Source organism: Coccinella septempunctata, chromosome 1 (genome assembly GCF_907165205.1).
Source record: "Coccinella septempunctata chromosome 1, icCocSept1.1, whole genome shotgun sequence".
NCBI classification, from domain to species: Eukaryota; Metazoa; Arthropoda; class Insecta; order Coleoptera; family Coccinellidae; genus Coccinella; species Coccinella septempunctata.
Genome location: NC_058189.1, coordinates 20059228 through 20076083, shown reverse-complemented (window position 1 = coordinate 20076083; position 16856 = coordinate 20059228). Strand labels below are relative to the sequence as shown.

Sequence of the window (16856 nt, the reverse complement as noted above, 5' to 3'; positions counted from 1 at the left end):
GGATGAGTTCGGACGTCTACGATCATTAGTGAAAACGGAAATATCCTCAGCGTACAATCAATACCTAACCAACATACAGGCTAATCTTAGGTCCAGTCCATCTGACCTCTGGAAGTTCATTAACCAGAAACAGGGAACCACCAGGATTCCAGGAATAATGTATGATAACGGAACCTCCCACGAGCGTCCACAGAATATTGTTAATCTATTTGCAGAACATTTTTCCGGCATGGTACCTACGGCGCCTGTTGAGGAGGAGAGTGAACTTGACGAATTCACTCAGTTACCACCAGTTCCGAAGCCTTTAATTTCTGAGGAAGATATCTACAATGCCATGTCCAAGTTTCCCCACAAGTCAACGGCCGGAGATGATGCTATACCGTCATTTGTAGTGAAGGTCTGTAGTGAGGTGTTGGCCGTACCATTGCATCGTATAATAAACCTGAGTTTGAGGACCTCCACATTTCCTAACCGATGGAAGAGAGCTCGTGTGGTACCTATATTCAAGAAGGGAGACAAATCACAAGTTAATAATTACAGACCAATTTCCATTTTGTCTAATTTCGCCAAGGTGTACGAGGAGTTACTTCACGGGCATATTTATTTCAATGTCAGCTCATATATATCCACTCGACAGCATGGATTTGTAAAGGGAAGATCTACTGTGACCAATTTGGCTGCGATTTCTCAATATATCGCGGAATGTTTGGATGTTGGGGGTCAGGTTGATGTGGTATATACTGATTTGTCACGAGCTTTCGATTCGGTTGATCATGGTATTCTCCTGAAGAAGCTGTCATCTTTTGGTCTGAGTCCTGGATATGTGAGACTTCTGAGGTCATATTTGAAGGGAAGAGTCAATTATGTGTTTTACAACGGTTTTAAATCATTTGAGTATATTCTCTCTTGTGGCGTACCGCAGGGATCCAACTTGGGACCACTGTTGTTCATAATCTATATGAATGATCTTCTAACTTCCCTGAAGTGTCCAGTGTTAGCGTTCGCAGATGACTTCAAACTCTACCTGAGAATACTTAATGCTTTGGATCAATTACTCCTTCAATCAAGCCTGGAATATATGCACGAGTGGTGTTTGCGTAACAAGTTGATACTAAATATGGAAAAATGTTTCAGCATCACATTCACGAGGAAATCGCAACCACTTACATACTTTCGGCTATCATATGGCAGGACAGCTGATAAATGTAAAGGATCAGATTCATGATCTTGGAGTCTTATTCGACTCTACGCTCAGTTTCATTCCCCATATCGAAGAAATATGTACTAGGGCTAGCAGAACATTGGGATTTGTGCTCAGATCAACTGCAGAATTTGAAGATCTATCGATTCTCAGAAGCTTGTACTTTACATACGTGATCAGTAAACTAGAATATGCCAGTTTGATCTGGTTTCCCATCTACAATTGTCACCTTGTACCACTGGAGCGCATACATAGAAAGTTTTTCAAATATGTAACATTTAGGAGTACTGGAAGGTTTCCTGAGCGTGGGGCGGATTTGTCAATTATTATGAGTGAAATGAGGATATCATCCCTTCTTGCGAGGCGTGAGGAGCAATGTGCCAGGTTTGCTCAAAGACTTTTAAATTACAGAATAGACTGCCCATATTTGCTCTCCAAAATGAGTTTGAACGTTCCAAGATTGGTAACGAGATCTAGAGAGGTGTTTTATCTACCTACGGCTCGTACAAATATATTCGAACGGTGCCCTGTTTATAGTATATGTCGAAGTGCTGACAGACTGGAGTTGAATATGTTTAGTTAGTTTGAGGACTTGAGTTTGTGTTGAGTGGAATGTTGGAATTTCATATCGCGTGTATCGGTTTCGGGTCTTTTCCGAGCAAAGGCTGCATATGTTTATATATATTATAATTATAATTCCTTTCTTATATTTTTATGGTGTAAATTTTTGAACTGTAACACGTAACATATATTTCTTTGCCCTATAATTGGGATTTTCCTGTTGGGTAAAATAAAGCTTTATTATTATTATTATTATTATAAATAATGCGAGTACATGCAGGAGTTCAGTTCAGATGGAGTTTGTTCAACCCTGCCATCAATCTCGAGCCAAGAGCTGAAATAATTCATATTTGTCTTAGTGGACAAACATACAACTTTCGCCGATTTTGAGCAAGCCTTTTCTGTGTTATCCATCTCTCTAAATTCTACAAACTAAACTTCTTTCTTAGCTAAGTATTTTTTCGAAACTGCCACCGAATGGACACAAATGAAGTAACGATGTACCCTGCTCAATTCACAACTGTATATTGTATATTCTGAAAGTAATTTATATCACTGATAATGTGTTAAGAGCCCTATCAAGACGTTGGTAGCCACCATTGAATTTCTCTTGAGATATTCTCTCGCCAGTTGCACCTCTTGTGGTAGCTACGTGAAAACATTCCTGTGTAGTATAGGTTATTGTTCCTAAGAGGAGATTTTTTCGCAGCTCTTTTTCTTCCCTGAAGTTCCGCGGAAGTCGTTTCCTTTGAAACCCGAAATAAACTTTTCTTGTTCAAGTTTAAATGTATTTTTTTTTTTAGTCTCCAATCCTCCCGTCAATTTTTCTATTAGGAAAGAAAGTACTTTGCGTGGCCCACGTAACGTCCTAAGACAACTAGACGATCGCGATTTTAGGCCATAGAGTAGTTAGGTGTTGTTGCGACCAGTATTTTCATTTCTTGAATTCATGGTATTTTCTTATTATATTTCAAATTTTCAATTTCATTTGTACATTTCAATTTAATCAATTCTTAATTCAGTGTACACACAAAATCAACCATATGTACATTCAAACCCCCCGTATATTTCAAATCCCTCTTCGTATGTCTCGGCGTTATATGAAGATTCCATGCATAGTTGAGAACTGGTAAGTGCTAGACGCCAACCAAGCGGTTTTCACAATTATTTACACAGTTATACATTCATTCTCCACACAAAGATCAATCTCAACTACATCCAACAAGAAAGGATCGTATCCAGTTCCAGTTTGTTGGGAATTCAGCCAAAATCACCACAGATAGACCGGCCAGTGAAAAGTATATCGAAAGTAGGATTTGAAGTATTTTACCATCTGAAAATTATTTATAGCCCACTGAAGTCAAAATCCTACAGGTCGTTCAAATTGGACAATAATATTCGTTAAATAAAAACAAGAGATTAACACTCAGTTGCAGGAACGTCCATTATACTGTAATGGTCCCTTTAAAATTTTAATTCTTTAGTAAACGGGGTTTTCCGTTGCAAGTAACCAGAGATAATGGAAATATTTTTTTTTCGTTTAATTTAAAGTACACCAATCATTATCATGTCATTATCGATATTTCCTGTTGCAGGAAACAGTTTTTGCTTCAAATGAAGGATTATTTTGACGCTTTATCGTTAAAAATTCAATGACCCAGTTTTGTCCCATCAAGTATTCATCTAATTGACGCAAGTCATAATTTAAACGTTTTTTGAAGTGAAAATTGTTAGAAATTACTTTTATTTGCTACATATTCCCAGCGAGCACAAACATCCCTGGGATGTTTTGGGATATTTCGAAAATGTTGGCATGAGGATGTTTCTTTGAAACGTAATATGCACTTCCCAAAGAGGTCTCCAAAGGCTATTGGAAATCTTTATTTGTTCTGATCTGTGCCATCTGTGGCATTTCTTCGTCTACCTACTGAGAGGTACTGTCGAGTTGAAAATAATGTAAACGTGTGGATATCTTCTCTTGACGTCGCATAGTTTGCCATGGGAGGTTTATTCCAAATAAATAATATACAATTCACTTATTTCATTTTGCCGCCATTTCCACTTCCTTCGTAGTTTGGACTGTGGACTGTTCGGAGTTGAAAGTTGATTGGTGATTTGTATAATATGAACTACTTCTGTGTTGGTTTTGATTGTGAATTTAGGATCGATCTCTTCATAGTAACCAAATACAATTAACAAGTAAGTATTACATGAATTAAATGTATAGTATAATGTCCAGAAACATACATATAACCTCAAAAGAATCCACGCTGCGTGGTTAATATTATTTGTGTATTTGGGACCAGGTATAAGAGATCATTGTATTTTGGTTGGAATAATCGAATGTCAAATGGTATATGGAAGGTTATTATAATTATTCAAGAAATAACTTCATAAAGTTTAAAGCCATATCATCGAGGATTTCAACATATTTCGATAATCTATCTCTGCCGTTGATAATTCCCAGAATATTTTGTAAGAATACTCTTCCGACGATGATAATAATCATTCATCACTTGTGAATCACAAAATAATTCAAATTGTCCCAGAAAAGTTCTTGTTTTTGAAAACTCCTTTATTCTTCCATCTTTAAATACCAGTACAAATAATTAAATAAATAAAATCGTTTCGCAAATCAACCTGGTCAGGAGCTATATACAACTCAAATCTTCCAGATCCTTTCATGCAGCTATTTTCTCTGTTATTTTAATTGGAAAAAATCATCTTAACCTTCATATATTTTGTGAATTAATTGTTTGAATTGTTTTTATTTTGTATATGTGATCCATAAGAAATTCCAAATAAGTAGGAAAGTATTCGAACTCTATGCCAAAGATTGGTTTGCACGATACAGATCATATCTCATTTGATTAATTCATATAAAATGACAGACGTAATTCTGCATGTCGTTACCATGGGTTACTCATCGTTGACGTTCGGTGCATAGAGACATGATAGAATTTAATTTATTCTATAAGATTTGCGTGCGGGAAAATCCCCTGCTAATCCATTCCCGCACGCAAATGCGTGCGGGAAAGAAATAGCAGGCGTTTTTCCCGCACGTTTTGGAAAAGTGACTCTTTGCAACTTGAAATGCGTGCGGGAAAAAGGTTGAACGCGCACGCTTGTAGAGAAAAAATTTTTCATAAATTTTTTTTCATTTTCCCTTTCGGTACATCTAATATTATAACCAGTTTGTTTTCTATTATTTCTGTTTTTTTATGTTAAATGTGATATTTCTTTTTGGTTATTTATGTTTGTTTTATTGAATGTGATATATTTTTTTGTTTATTCTCCCTTTCTGTAGTATAATATTTATCAATTGTTTTTTGTTGTTCAATTTTTTATGTCAAATGTGATTTCTTTTCCTTTTGTACCTGTTGGAGTATCATTAAAATATTTTTATTCTTATATAGTATTCTGTATTTCATTTAAAAACTTTGTATTTCATTTAAAATAGAATGTGGTATCCTCAAACATTCGAATGAAAGAAAAAAGGCCTCACAAAAGAATTTCATATAAAGTCTTACAAACAGCGATTTCGAGTGCGCAAAGCGCTTTAGAAATGTTCTATTGTGTACATGAAAAGGCTATCAAAAAAACTTCTGAGTAGTTCTTTTTGTGACATCCCAGGGACATCCATATAATCTATAAAAGTTCTATTCATGTATAAACAGAACATCGCAGTGGATGTTCAATGTTTCGAAATCTCTTACTTTTAACATCTCTGAGATGTTTTTGTGCTCGCTGGGTTATGTCTAGTTTGTCGAGTATGTCTAGCCTCTCGTCTCTGTCCGATGGAGAAACAGATAGACAATTCCTTCGGAATTGTTGTTTCCATTAATATTTCATACTTTAGGAGCTATAGATTGCACCCATGTGCTCAGCATGGTCTTTCAAAAGACCATATATATATATTTTTATGTTGTCGAGTGAGATAATTTATTCAGAGAAAGGTCAACTCATATTGTTTCATAAATAAATAAATTACATTATATTCTGACAAGGATTTTCTAGCTTTTTGCTTCTTATTATGATAGAAGGTTTTTAAATCTTCCACTGTTCTAATTCCACTTGTGGCGACAGTATTATATGCAGTACATATTTTCTTCCATGCCTCTTTTTTGCGGACTAAAAATATAGTGCCTGTCTTCTTATCTTCTACATTAGACTGATACCTGCGAAGTAAAATATACTGTAAACTAAAGGTGAAATGAGACATAATAATTATCTGATAAAGAAGAAATATTTCTTTCCTGAATCTACACTGAAACATGATAACATCACTGCATGGAATTAATGAATCAGATCATCTTATCTTATCAAGTATCAATAGGATACTTACTGTTGAAAGAGATCTAATAATTTACTCGTTTCTTCGGCAGTGTAGTTGCAACCTCTTATTCTTTTCGCAGCAATCCTATTATATCAATTCTACAATACAACACCGTCAACACAACTGACACAAAAAATTCATTAGGTTCATTCATAGCATAGATATGATTTTTTTCCAAGATTTTATTAGTAACACTATGGTTTGTACACTAGAAATGCAATTTTTCGGGAGGAATGTCATACTTCTTTTAATGAATTCATTACCGAAACATTAACTAATGGAACGGAAATTATTGAAAAATTAAGTTCTTGCAACAGGCATTGAAATAATGAAAACATCAAATTTATGGCACTATTAATTAATACTGATTAAATAGACTCCTTCTTGCAACTGGGTGTAAGTATAACAGTTTGGCAAAGATGTTGACATCGATTTAAGAGGACAGTGCTCAAATTAATTGTGGCCGGGAGATTCGAACATGATGAAACACTTCAAATACTTTCAAACAAATATTTATAACACTACTCACGTCAACTCGAAACATTCCCATACCCGACGGTATACGTAGCACTCAGCGTATACTCTTATAGTCTGTAACATTGTTGGTCTACAATCTTGACTGGTCATTTTCTCCAAATAATCATTATAAAATTTTGCATCAGGGGCAGTAGAGAGTAACTTTCTGAATGGAACATCTTGTAGTACTTCATCCTTCAACGCATAAATTTTGGCTATAATATTTTTCATTTCTTCTGATGCTTCCTGCAAAACATAGATGAATTTCAATCGAGAAAAAAGAACACCACATTTATATTAGGGGTTACGTACTATAGGTCTCGTAATTTTACTGCGATTTTTTGTTAATTTAGGTTGTATTGCTTCGTAATTACAAAACGAATTGAAGTGACGCTCTAGGTCGAAAGCATTCCAGGTGACTACATTATTGAGCAGCTATACAGTGTGTCCCTACGAAAATTTGACAATCCCCAGAGCTCAGAAATAAGAATTTTCGAAGAATTGAATAAACAGGTCAACTTTTCTTTGTGGAAGAAGAATTTCCATTATGCATCGGTTGTTTGGTCTCCACAATATGAGATTTATAAACATAGACTAGAAGTGGTGCAGAACAAGTTGTTGAGATGTTTAGACCATGAAGTCACGGAAAACTACAATAAAATGGCGAGTACGATCAATCTTAGAAAAAAATTTTGCTTCCACTCACTGGAAAGTTGTAGGGAACATAGGATAATATGATGAAAGTATTGTAGCGGGTTGCTAGGACAGGTGTAGCAGCTAAGTATATACTAGGAGTTCACCTAACGTTTCGCCAACTTTATTTTGGCTTTATCAGAGGCTGAAAATACGAAGAAATTTGGAAATTTAACATGTACAACATTAAAATTTAAGTCATTAAACCATACAATATTAAAATACACGACAACACAATTACACAATTATATCAAAATAACATCTTCACAGACACAACGGTATTACAAGGTTTTATTGGGAAACACTTACAGTCTCTTATTTTTCACCTTTGTCAAAATTCTTAATCTCGGAATCATGAATCGAGTACACGGAGTAAGTTTTATATAAATTTAAATTGTTTAAATCAAGAGTAAGGATTTATTTTTCACCACGATGCAGTCAGACTACGTTCAACCTAATGAAATGTCATTATTAGGTCGTCGTTAAAAACAGACACAGCGAAGTTGAACACAATGTATGAAGCCCTACTGAGTTGACATTTCATATACTAAAATATAAAGAAGAAAAAGGGTTAAATATAAAAAGAATTTGCGGGGTTGATAGAACATACGTGGGCGGCATCCAGCGGACGGAAGTGGAAGCGACGGTGTACTGATCGTATGACAACAGACAACTGTTTTAACAACGACCTAATAATGACATTTCATTAGGTAGAACGTAGTCTGACTGCATCGTGGTGAAAAATAAATCCTTACTCTTGATTTAAACAATGTAAATTTATATAAAACTTACTCCGTGTACTCGATTCATGATTCCGAGATTGAGAATTTTGACAAAGGTGAAAAATAAGAGACTGTAAGTGTTTCTCAATAAAACCTTGTAATACCGTTGTGTCTGTGAAGATGTTATTTTGATATAATTGTGTAATTGTGTTGTCGTGTATTTCAGTATTGTATGGTTTAATGACTTAAATTTTAATGTTGTACATGTTAAATTTCCAAATTTGTAATTTCCGTATTTGCAGCCTCTGATGAAGCCAAAATAAAGTTGTCGAAACGTTAGGTGAACTAGTATATACTTACCTGCTACACCTGTCCTAGCAACCCGCTACAATACTTTCATCATAATATTGGGGACGCGAAACATACAGACATATAATTCTGGGATATGGCGACATATCGGGATCTGAGAAGACTATATGGAGAGGAAGTTTGTGGAATGATGAAGAGCCTTATACTAACCTTAAGAACACATCACTAATCAGAAAATATTTATTATGAAGTGCAGACAGAACGGTGTCTATCCGAAACATATAGTTAGTAACATTAAATGTATTTTTAACCTGAATTCGTTTACAAGACATTTCCATCATATCATAGATAAAACTTACAATAGTTTCAGGAAATCATTATTGAACATTGAAATAAAAATATCACAATGGGAACACACACAAATTAAAAAGGAAATAAACAAATTATCACATGAATTATCACATGCCTTCCAACCTATTGCAAAGTTGGCACCTGACCATAGACACCCATGCAGACAAGATCTTTAAAAGAATATAAATTAATAATCAAAAAAACTCAAGAACCTAATAGAAATACAAAAACCATTTACAAAACAAGAACTGAATAACTGTGTCAAAAACATGACCGACATTAAAATACCAAAAGATGTATTGAACATCATAAGTTTCGGTCCCAAATTTGCATATCCTCTGACTAAAACAGAGTTTGAACAGATGATTCCAACTATAATCAAGGATACTGAGTACATACTGCTGAGGTCAGACATAGAGTACACGGAACAAAACAAAATCCGAGCTAAACTAATCACGGCCATCAATAATCAGAAGCATTATAATGATAACAATAAAAATAAGATAATCCCAATCAATAGAGAAATGAAAAAAACCAGACAATTCTTGAAACAACACCCAGAAATAATAATTACCAACTCGAACAAGGATAAAACCAGCGTTATATTGACAACAACAATGTACAAAAACAACATGCATGACATCTTGAATGACCCTGCAACATATAGAAGACTAAATAACGATCCTACTCTGAAAACACAAAGATTAACTAATAACTTAATATCTCAGTTGTACATACAAGGACACATAAGTGAATACAAGTCCAAAAAACTGAAAAGGTACAATAGCATTCCAGCTAAAATTTACGCCCTGCCGAAGACACACAAAAAAGGTCCCTTAAGGTTCCGTCCGATCGTGTCAGCAATAGGATCTCCAACATATAACATCTCTAAATATATACATCCTTGTACAAGTAGGCAGCACATTACCCTATAATCTGAAGAACAGCTATGATGTCAGAGATCAAATAACACGAGTCAACATACCTGATAACTTTATATTGATGTCTCTAGATGTTGTGAGCCTCTTTCCATCAATTTCCAAATATCTAATAATTGAAATAATTAACATAAAATGGAGTACAATAGAAGCGTATACACACATTTCCTCAAAAAGTATGTTCCGACAACTTATAAAACATATTTTTGAGAATAGCTTCTTTCAATATGAGGGTGAACACTTCCAGCAGCTGGATGGATGCAGTGTGGGAAGTCCAAGTAGTCCAAGCCTAGGTAATTTCATAATGGACTACATAGTGCACAAAGCCTTGGAAAACAAAAAGGACATCAGAATTGAATGGGTCAGATACTATGTAGATGACATAGTCCTTATAGTTCACAAAGACGACATCCAAAAGACAGTGGACTTGTTCAACTCCATTCATGCCAAAATTCAATCCACAATGGAGCTGGAAGAAAACAACAGTTTACCTTTTCTAGACCTGTTGCTGATAAGAGAGGATAATAAAGTCGTTACTGGCCTATACAGGGTCTTTCACGAGGAACCTCACCCATATTTATACGGGAAACTACTTATTTTCATGAAATTCAGCACTTATAAGTATTTCACGATGCTGATGAAATCTAAAATATTTTCAAGGCATGAGCACCTCCGGTTTTTCCGGAAATGACGCCAACTTTCGTTTTTCAAATTAGAACACCATTTTTTTATTGCAGAAATAGATTCCTTAGAAAATTTCAAGTTATTTTGATGTAACATTTATCAGTTTTGGTTGGAAAATTCTCTCTGAGCGGAAAAATTCGAAAAAAAAAAATCGAAAATAGAGATCCGCTGAAACAAGAATAACTTCGAGGTTTTTGGATGGAAAATTTTCATTTTTGGGATTTTTCAAGATGTAAGATTGATGTATCCACTTTAAAAATCGAAATCGCGATTCATGATACAGGGAATGAAATTCAAATTAGAACCCCATTTTTTTATGGCAGATATTGAATCTACGTTAAAAAATAATGTGAGTGTATGCATTACACCCTTGCCCTAAAGTGGATATTTTCTGAGTTATTCACAAAAAACTGTTTTTCGTCTTGAATTTTCAGCTATTTCTTTTCCCTTCACGCCAAAAAGATGAAATTTTCAGAAACTGGTACTTAAACCATGTTTTAGATTTTACTACCCTAATATGCAAGAGAAAAAAGTTACAGGCGAATTTTGATTCGAATTTGTATCGGAAACCTCTTTATTTCAACTAATCGGCCATCGGTTTTCTCTCCAGTGATAAATAAATAATTCCTTATGAACCGTATGCAAAAACTAACCATGTTTTACATTCTTTTTTTTTAATGATAGATATCATTAATTACATCTGCCAAATTCCTCTTTATTCAGTAGCATTTTGTGTTTACTATTAATTTGGTGATAATTCGTATTGAGTTATAAAATCGATCACTATGCCTAATTTTACCAATGAAGATTATTTAAATCTCATTCTACTTCATGAAGAATGTAAAAAAGTTGTAGATAGAACGATTCGACTGTTCACTGAGAGGTTTCCTGACCGACCCAGACCAACGAGAGATACCATTAACAGAACCATGACAAACTTGAGAAATGTCGGATCTTTCGTTAAGAAAACTATACACAGAGAAAAAAGTGTAGTAGAAGATGAGAACAACGAAATTACAGTTCTTGCATATTTTCGTGTGAATCCTCAAAATTCTCTCAAAGATGCCGAGATTGATCTGGGATTATCTCAATCGAGTGTTTGGAGATTATTAAAAAAACATAAAATACACCCATATAAATTCAATAGGGTACAGCATTTGAAGGAAACTGATTTCGTCAGGAGAACAGAGTTTTGCGAAGCTATGATGATTCGATTTCAAGAGAATGAAAACTTTTTGGACTGTATAATTTGGACAGATGAATCTAAATTCACAAAGAATGGTTCTTTCAATAGGCATAACAGTCATTATTGGGATGAAGAGAACAACCACCACTTCAGACAATGGAACTTTCAAGAGACCTGGAGTTTCAATGTTTTTTGCGCCATCAAAAATAATATTATACAATTCTCGATGTTCACATTTATGATGGGACTTTAACTGGTAAGATAGAACACTACACATGTTTGCATTATTTAAAGAATGTTCTCCCTTAGGAGATAGATATTCTGACATATTGACTCAAATAATTGAGCCGCTAGTACAGAACCATAATGACTTATGGTATCAACAAGATGGCGCGCCTCAACACAATTCACTCAATGTGTCAAATATCCTCTACAGGCTATTTGAAGATCGATGGTTGGCGAACAATGGTCCACATCTTTGGCCACCACGTTCTCCCGATTTAACTCCTTTAGACTATTATGTTTGGGGTAGGATAAAAAATATCGTCTACTCAACTCCCCTGACTGATAAAGAGGACTGCATAGAACGAGTCAGAAATGCGTTCAGGTTTGTTTAGATTTTTAGATTCATAGTTTTGAAACTCAATTTGGTTTTTAAACACTTTTGCAGATCTCTTCCTCCCGATGAAATAAGAAGAGCAACGCACGAAGCATTCCTGAGACGTATAAATAAATGTCTAGAAATTAACGGTCAAAACTTTGAGCATCTTCTCTAGTTATAACTGCGAGAGTTTGCCATGGTTCTCCTAATAGTAACTTGAAGTCGGTTTCAAGAAGGGGTGAAAAATCTACAGCATGGTTCAAATAACAGTTCCTGAAAATTTCATCTTTTTGACGTGAAGGGAAAAGAAATAGCTGAAAATTCAAGACGAAAAACAGTTTTTTGTGAATAACTCAGAAAATATCCATTTTAGGGCAAGGGTGTGATGCATACACTCACATTATTTTTTAACGTAGATTCAATATCTGCCATAAAAAAATGGGGTTCTAATTTGAAAAAATTGATTTTTCACGATTTTGTCATCCCTAACTTTGAAAGCGATTTTTTCACCCCCTGTATCATGAATCGCGATTTCGATTTTAAAGTGGATACATCAATCTTACATCTTGAAAAATCCCAAAAATGAAAATTTTCCATCCAAAAACCTCGAAGTTATTCTTGTTTCAGCGGAGCTCTATTTTCGATTTTTTTTTTCGAATTTTCCCGCTCAGAGAGAATTTTCCAACCAAAACTGAAAAATGTTACATCAAAATAACTTGAAATTTTCTAAGGAATCTATTTCTGCAATAAAAAAATGGTGTTCTAATTTGAAAAACGGAAGTTGACGTCATTTCCGGAAAAACCGGAGGTGCTCATGCCTTGAAAATATTTTAGATTTCATCAGCATCGTGAAATACTTATAAGTGCTGAATTTCATGAAAATACGTTCAGTAGTTTCCCGTATAAATATAGGTGAGGTTCCTCGTGAAAGACCCTGGATATGAAACCTACCAGTTCCGCCAGAGTTCTGAATTTCCATTCCACTTGCCCGATGTCGCACAGGGTCTCTATCATTACCAGCGCAAAATACAGAATCCTTAAACTCAGTGACAAAAAATTCCACCAAAATAATTTTAATAAAATCAAGAAATTACTAAAAATGAATAATTACCCAGAACAGCTGATTAACAAGATCTTCTACTCCAGCAATCAGATAAAGTACAAAGATGATGATATCAAATATTATAAATTTCCTGCAGTGGGCACAGTTGACAAGAAAATACAAACAGCTTTGAAAGGACATAAAATAAAACTAGGCTTATATAACCAGAAGAATAACTACAATCAAATATACACAAAGCTAAAATCTAAAACAGACAACATGCACAAATCAGATGTAGTTTACAAAATATCCTGTAAGCAATGCCTTATAACATACACAGGTAACACAAGCCAATACTGCAACATGCGAGCGAAACAACACGCTAATGACATTAAAAACAATAAAGAAACCATAGCACTCGCAAAGCACGCCAAGGACTTCCAACACGAATTTGATTTCGAGAACGTGAAGGTAATGGCAACGGAACATGTCCTAGAAAAGAGAGAAATCTTGGAAATATTGGAGATTCACAAAGACAAAAACAGCTGCAACTTCAAAACAGACACAGCGAAGTTGAACACAATGTATAAAGTCCTACTGAGTTGACATTTCATATACTAAAATATAAAGAAGAAAAAGGGTTAAATATAAAAAGATTGTGCGGGGTTGATAGAACATACGTGGGCGGTATCCAGCGGACGGAAGTGGAAGCGACGGTGTACTGATCGTATGACAACAGACAACTGTTTTAACAACGACCTAATAATGACATTTCATTAGGTAGAACGTAGTCTGACTGCATCGTGGTGAAAAATAAATCCTTACTCTTGATTCAAACAATTTAAATTTATTGAACTTACTCCGTGTACTCGATTCATGATTCCGAGGTTAAGAATTTTGACGAAGGCGAACAAGGGCGGATCCAGGATTTTTTTCTGGGGGGGGGGGCACAACGGGTAGACTAGCAAAAAAGTCAACAGTAAATGTGAGAAATGAACTTCACTTTTATTTTAAAGAGTTCAAGTATGTATAGAAAGATCCGTCCGTCTGGGGGGCACGTGCCCCCGTGCCCCCCCCCCCCCCTAAATCCGCCCTTGAAGGTGAAAAATAAGAGACTGTAAGTGTTTCCCAATAAAACCTTGTAATACCGTTGTGTCTGTGAAGATGTTATTTTGATATAATTGTGTAATTGTGTTGTCGTGTATTTTAGTATTGTATGGTTTAATGGCTTAAATTTTAATGTTGTACATGTTAAATTTCCAAATTTGTAATTTCCGTATTTTCAGCCTCTGATGAAGCCAAAATAAAGTTGGCGAAACGTTAGGTGAACTCCTAGTATATACTTACCTGCTACACCTGTCCTAGCAACCCGCTACAATACTTTCATCATAATATTGGGGACGCGAAACATACAGACATAGTGATAATATGTTTTGTTTAAGCTGTTGAACGACTATATGGATTCACCAAGCCTGCTATCCAACGTAAATGTGCATGTTCACGGTGCATGGTCATTGAGGGGTAACACTGTTTTTGAAGTTCAATATCAAATATAAAAAATTATCTGCGATAAATAAAACAGTTGGATTTTTGATAGTGAATAGGTTTAAAACCTATCAACTCAAAAAGGAAACTACTACAGTTGGTACGCATACATTAGCTATGGAAGTATTCAAGAAACAGAAGAAAACAAAAAAAAATTCATCGTGGTCTACAACAAAGATAAAAAAATTTCCAAACCCTAGATTATTGAACTTGCTGAGCTGTCCTCCAACCGTCAAATCTGTTCTTAAATGCGTTCACTGAAGGGGCCTGCACAACGGAGTTTGGAAGACTATTCAAGGCACTGAAGACTCTGTTGGGAAGGAAATTCTGACGCGGAGGTGTTCTGAAGTTCTCGCATTTCAGCTTGTATTGTATATGGTTGTTTCTGTTCAGAGTGAACATGTTTCTGACTTTGTCGCCCAGATATACTCGTATGGCTCGGTATCTCAGGTCCCCTCGAAAGATGACAGCCCCGTGGACATTGTATAAAGACCACTGGTCTTTATACAATGCCATGGATCTTAGTCGCTGCGTGTATGTGGGTCGTAGAGGTCTATAGCCAACACGAGTGGCCCATCTTTGCGTGGTCTCGAGTAAGTCTGCCCCACCTCACCTCCCCCACCAAACAGGACCCCCGTACTCGAGGATGGGGCGGATGTAGATCTTCAAGATGGTACCGAATGTTCTATCGTTGCAACCCTTAAATGATTTGTAGAACACATATGTCATTTGTTTGTCCTTGGAAGAGATGTTCTCGATGTGGCTACGCCAGCTGAGATCGTGAGGATTCCTCTAAAAGTCCAGGAGAAAAAGAAGCCCACCCCCTCCAAAGTAGACGACAAGAAAAAAGAAGTACCCAAACCAGTACAGAAGAAGGAGACACCGAAAATGCCCCAAGCTAAACCTACGATCAACAAAACAAAAGAAAACAGAAAAGTCTCTGAATCCGCCGACGATTTAGACACTTTTACTGAAAAAATTTTCAACAAAATCATGTTGAAAATTGAAAGAGAGATGGAGAAAAAACTCCAAGGAATGTTCAGTAAACTGAAATAATGGAACATACAACTAGGAAAAAATCCCTTAAAATAGTCTCCTGGAACATAAACGGGGTCAGAACTCGAAAACCCGAGATAGAAGAAATAATATCAGAGAGAAAACCTGATATTATAGCCTTACAGGAAACAAGAATACAACCAAATACGCGATTGAATATCATGAATTATGAGATATATAGATGTGACAGAATCGCAAACACTGGGGGAGGTGTTGCCTTACTGGTTAGACGAGATCTGAAACACTATTTTAAAGGAAGATCTGACGAGTCACAAATAGAAACAGTGACGATTGTAGCTGAAATAAATCGACAAAGAGTCGAAGTCACATCGGCATATAAAAGACCCCCAAATAACCTATTGGAAGAAGAAATCAACAACTTACTAGATGGAACAAACCCGAAAATCTGCATCGGAGATTTTAATTGCAAATCTCCAGAATGGAACAGCAGGATGGAAAACAGAAATGGCAGAAAACTGAAAGATCTCGCTGAAAAACATGAAGCTATCGTTATTGGACCTGAAGAACCAACGTACCTAGCATTCGGAAATGGATTACCAGTTTTTGGTGTAGCAGGGGGAAAATCTGCAAGACAGACGAACCACCCTCATCTCCTGAGGGGGAACAGTGTGGGGTTTCTCACTCTCCTGAGCTCGAGACCCACTAAAAACCCTACTGCTTCTTGAATTCCATTTTTTTTTTTTTTTTTTTTTTTTTTTTTTTTTGTGGGATTTTTCGGTGTCACAGTAATAACAGTTATACTGACGTGAGACCGTTTGCAATGTATAATTTTCTTTTTTTCTCGTTCTTTTTGATGAATAATGGATAGTTGTATGGATCTTATATTATTGCAATAAACTTATTATTATTATTATTATTATTATTATTAATTTTGGTTCCGGGCATTTGCTTATGAACCGTTCATCTCTTGGTCGGTTTTCTTCTCGCACACTATCGTGCTGGGATTTATGTGTTTATCCTCTATTGGATTAACACTTTATTGAATTTTTCAATAAGTTGTTATTTTAATCTCTTTTTAATTGATCTCTTGGTCTCCTTCGGTAAATTCGCATTCTCCTTTTGTCTTCCTCTGGGTCGTAGTCCACTAGTCTCCT

General features: G+C 35.5%; 1 protein-coding gene across 1 annotated transcript in view; it reads right to left on the bottom strand.

The window, feature by feature from the left end:
- LOC123310043 (damage-control phosphatase ARMT1-like) overlaps positions 1-16856 on the bottom strand; it is a 155078-nt gene that overhangs the window by 91962 nt on the left and 46260 nt on the right. Inside the window, exon 3 of the mRNA XM_044893440.1 lies at positions 6628-6860. Within this exon, the coding sequence (XP_044749375.1) occupies positions 6628-6860 (233 nt within the window). The remainder of the gene's footprint in view (positions 1-6627; positions 6861-16856) is intronic.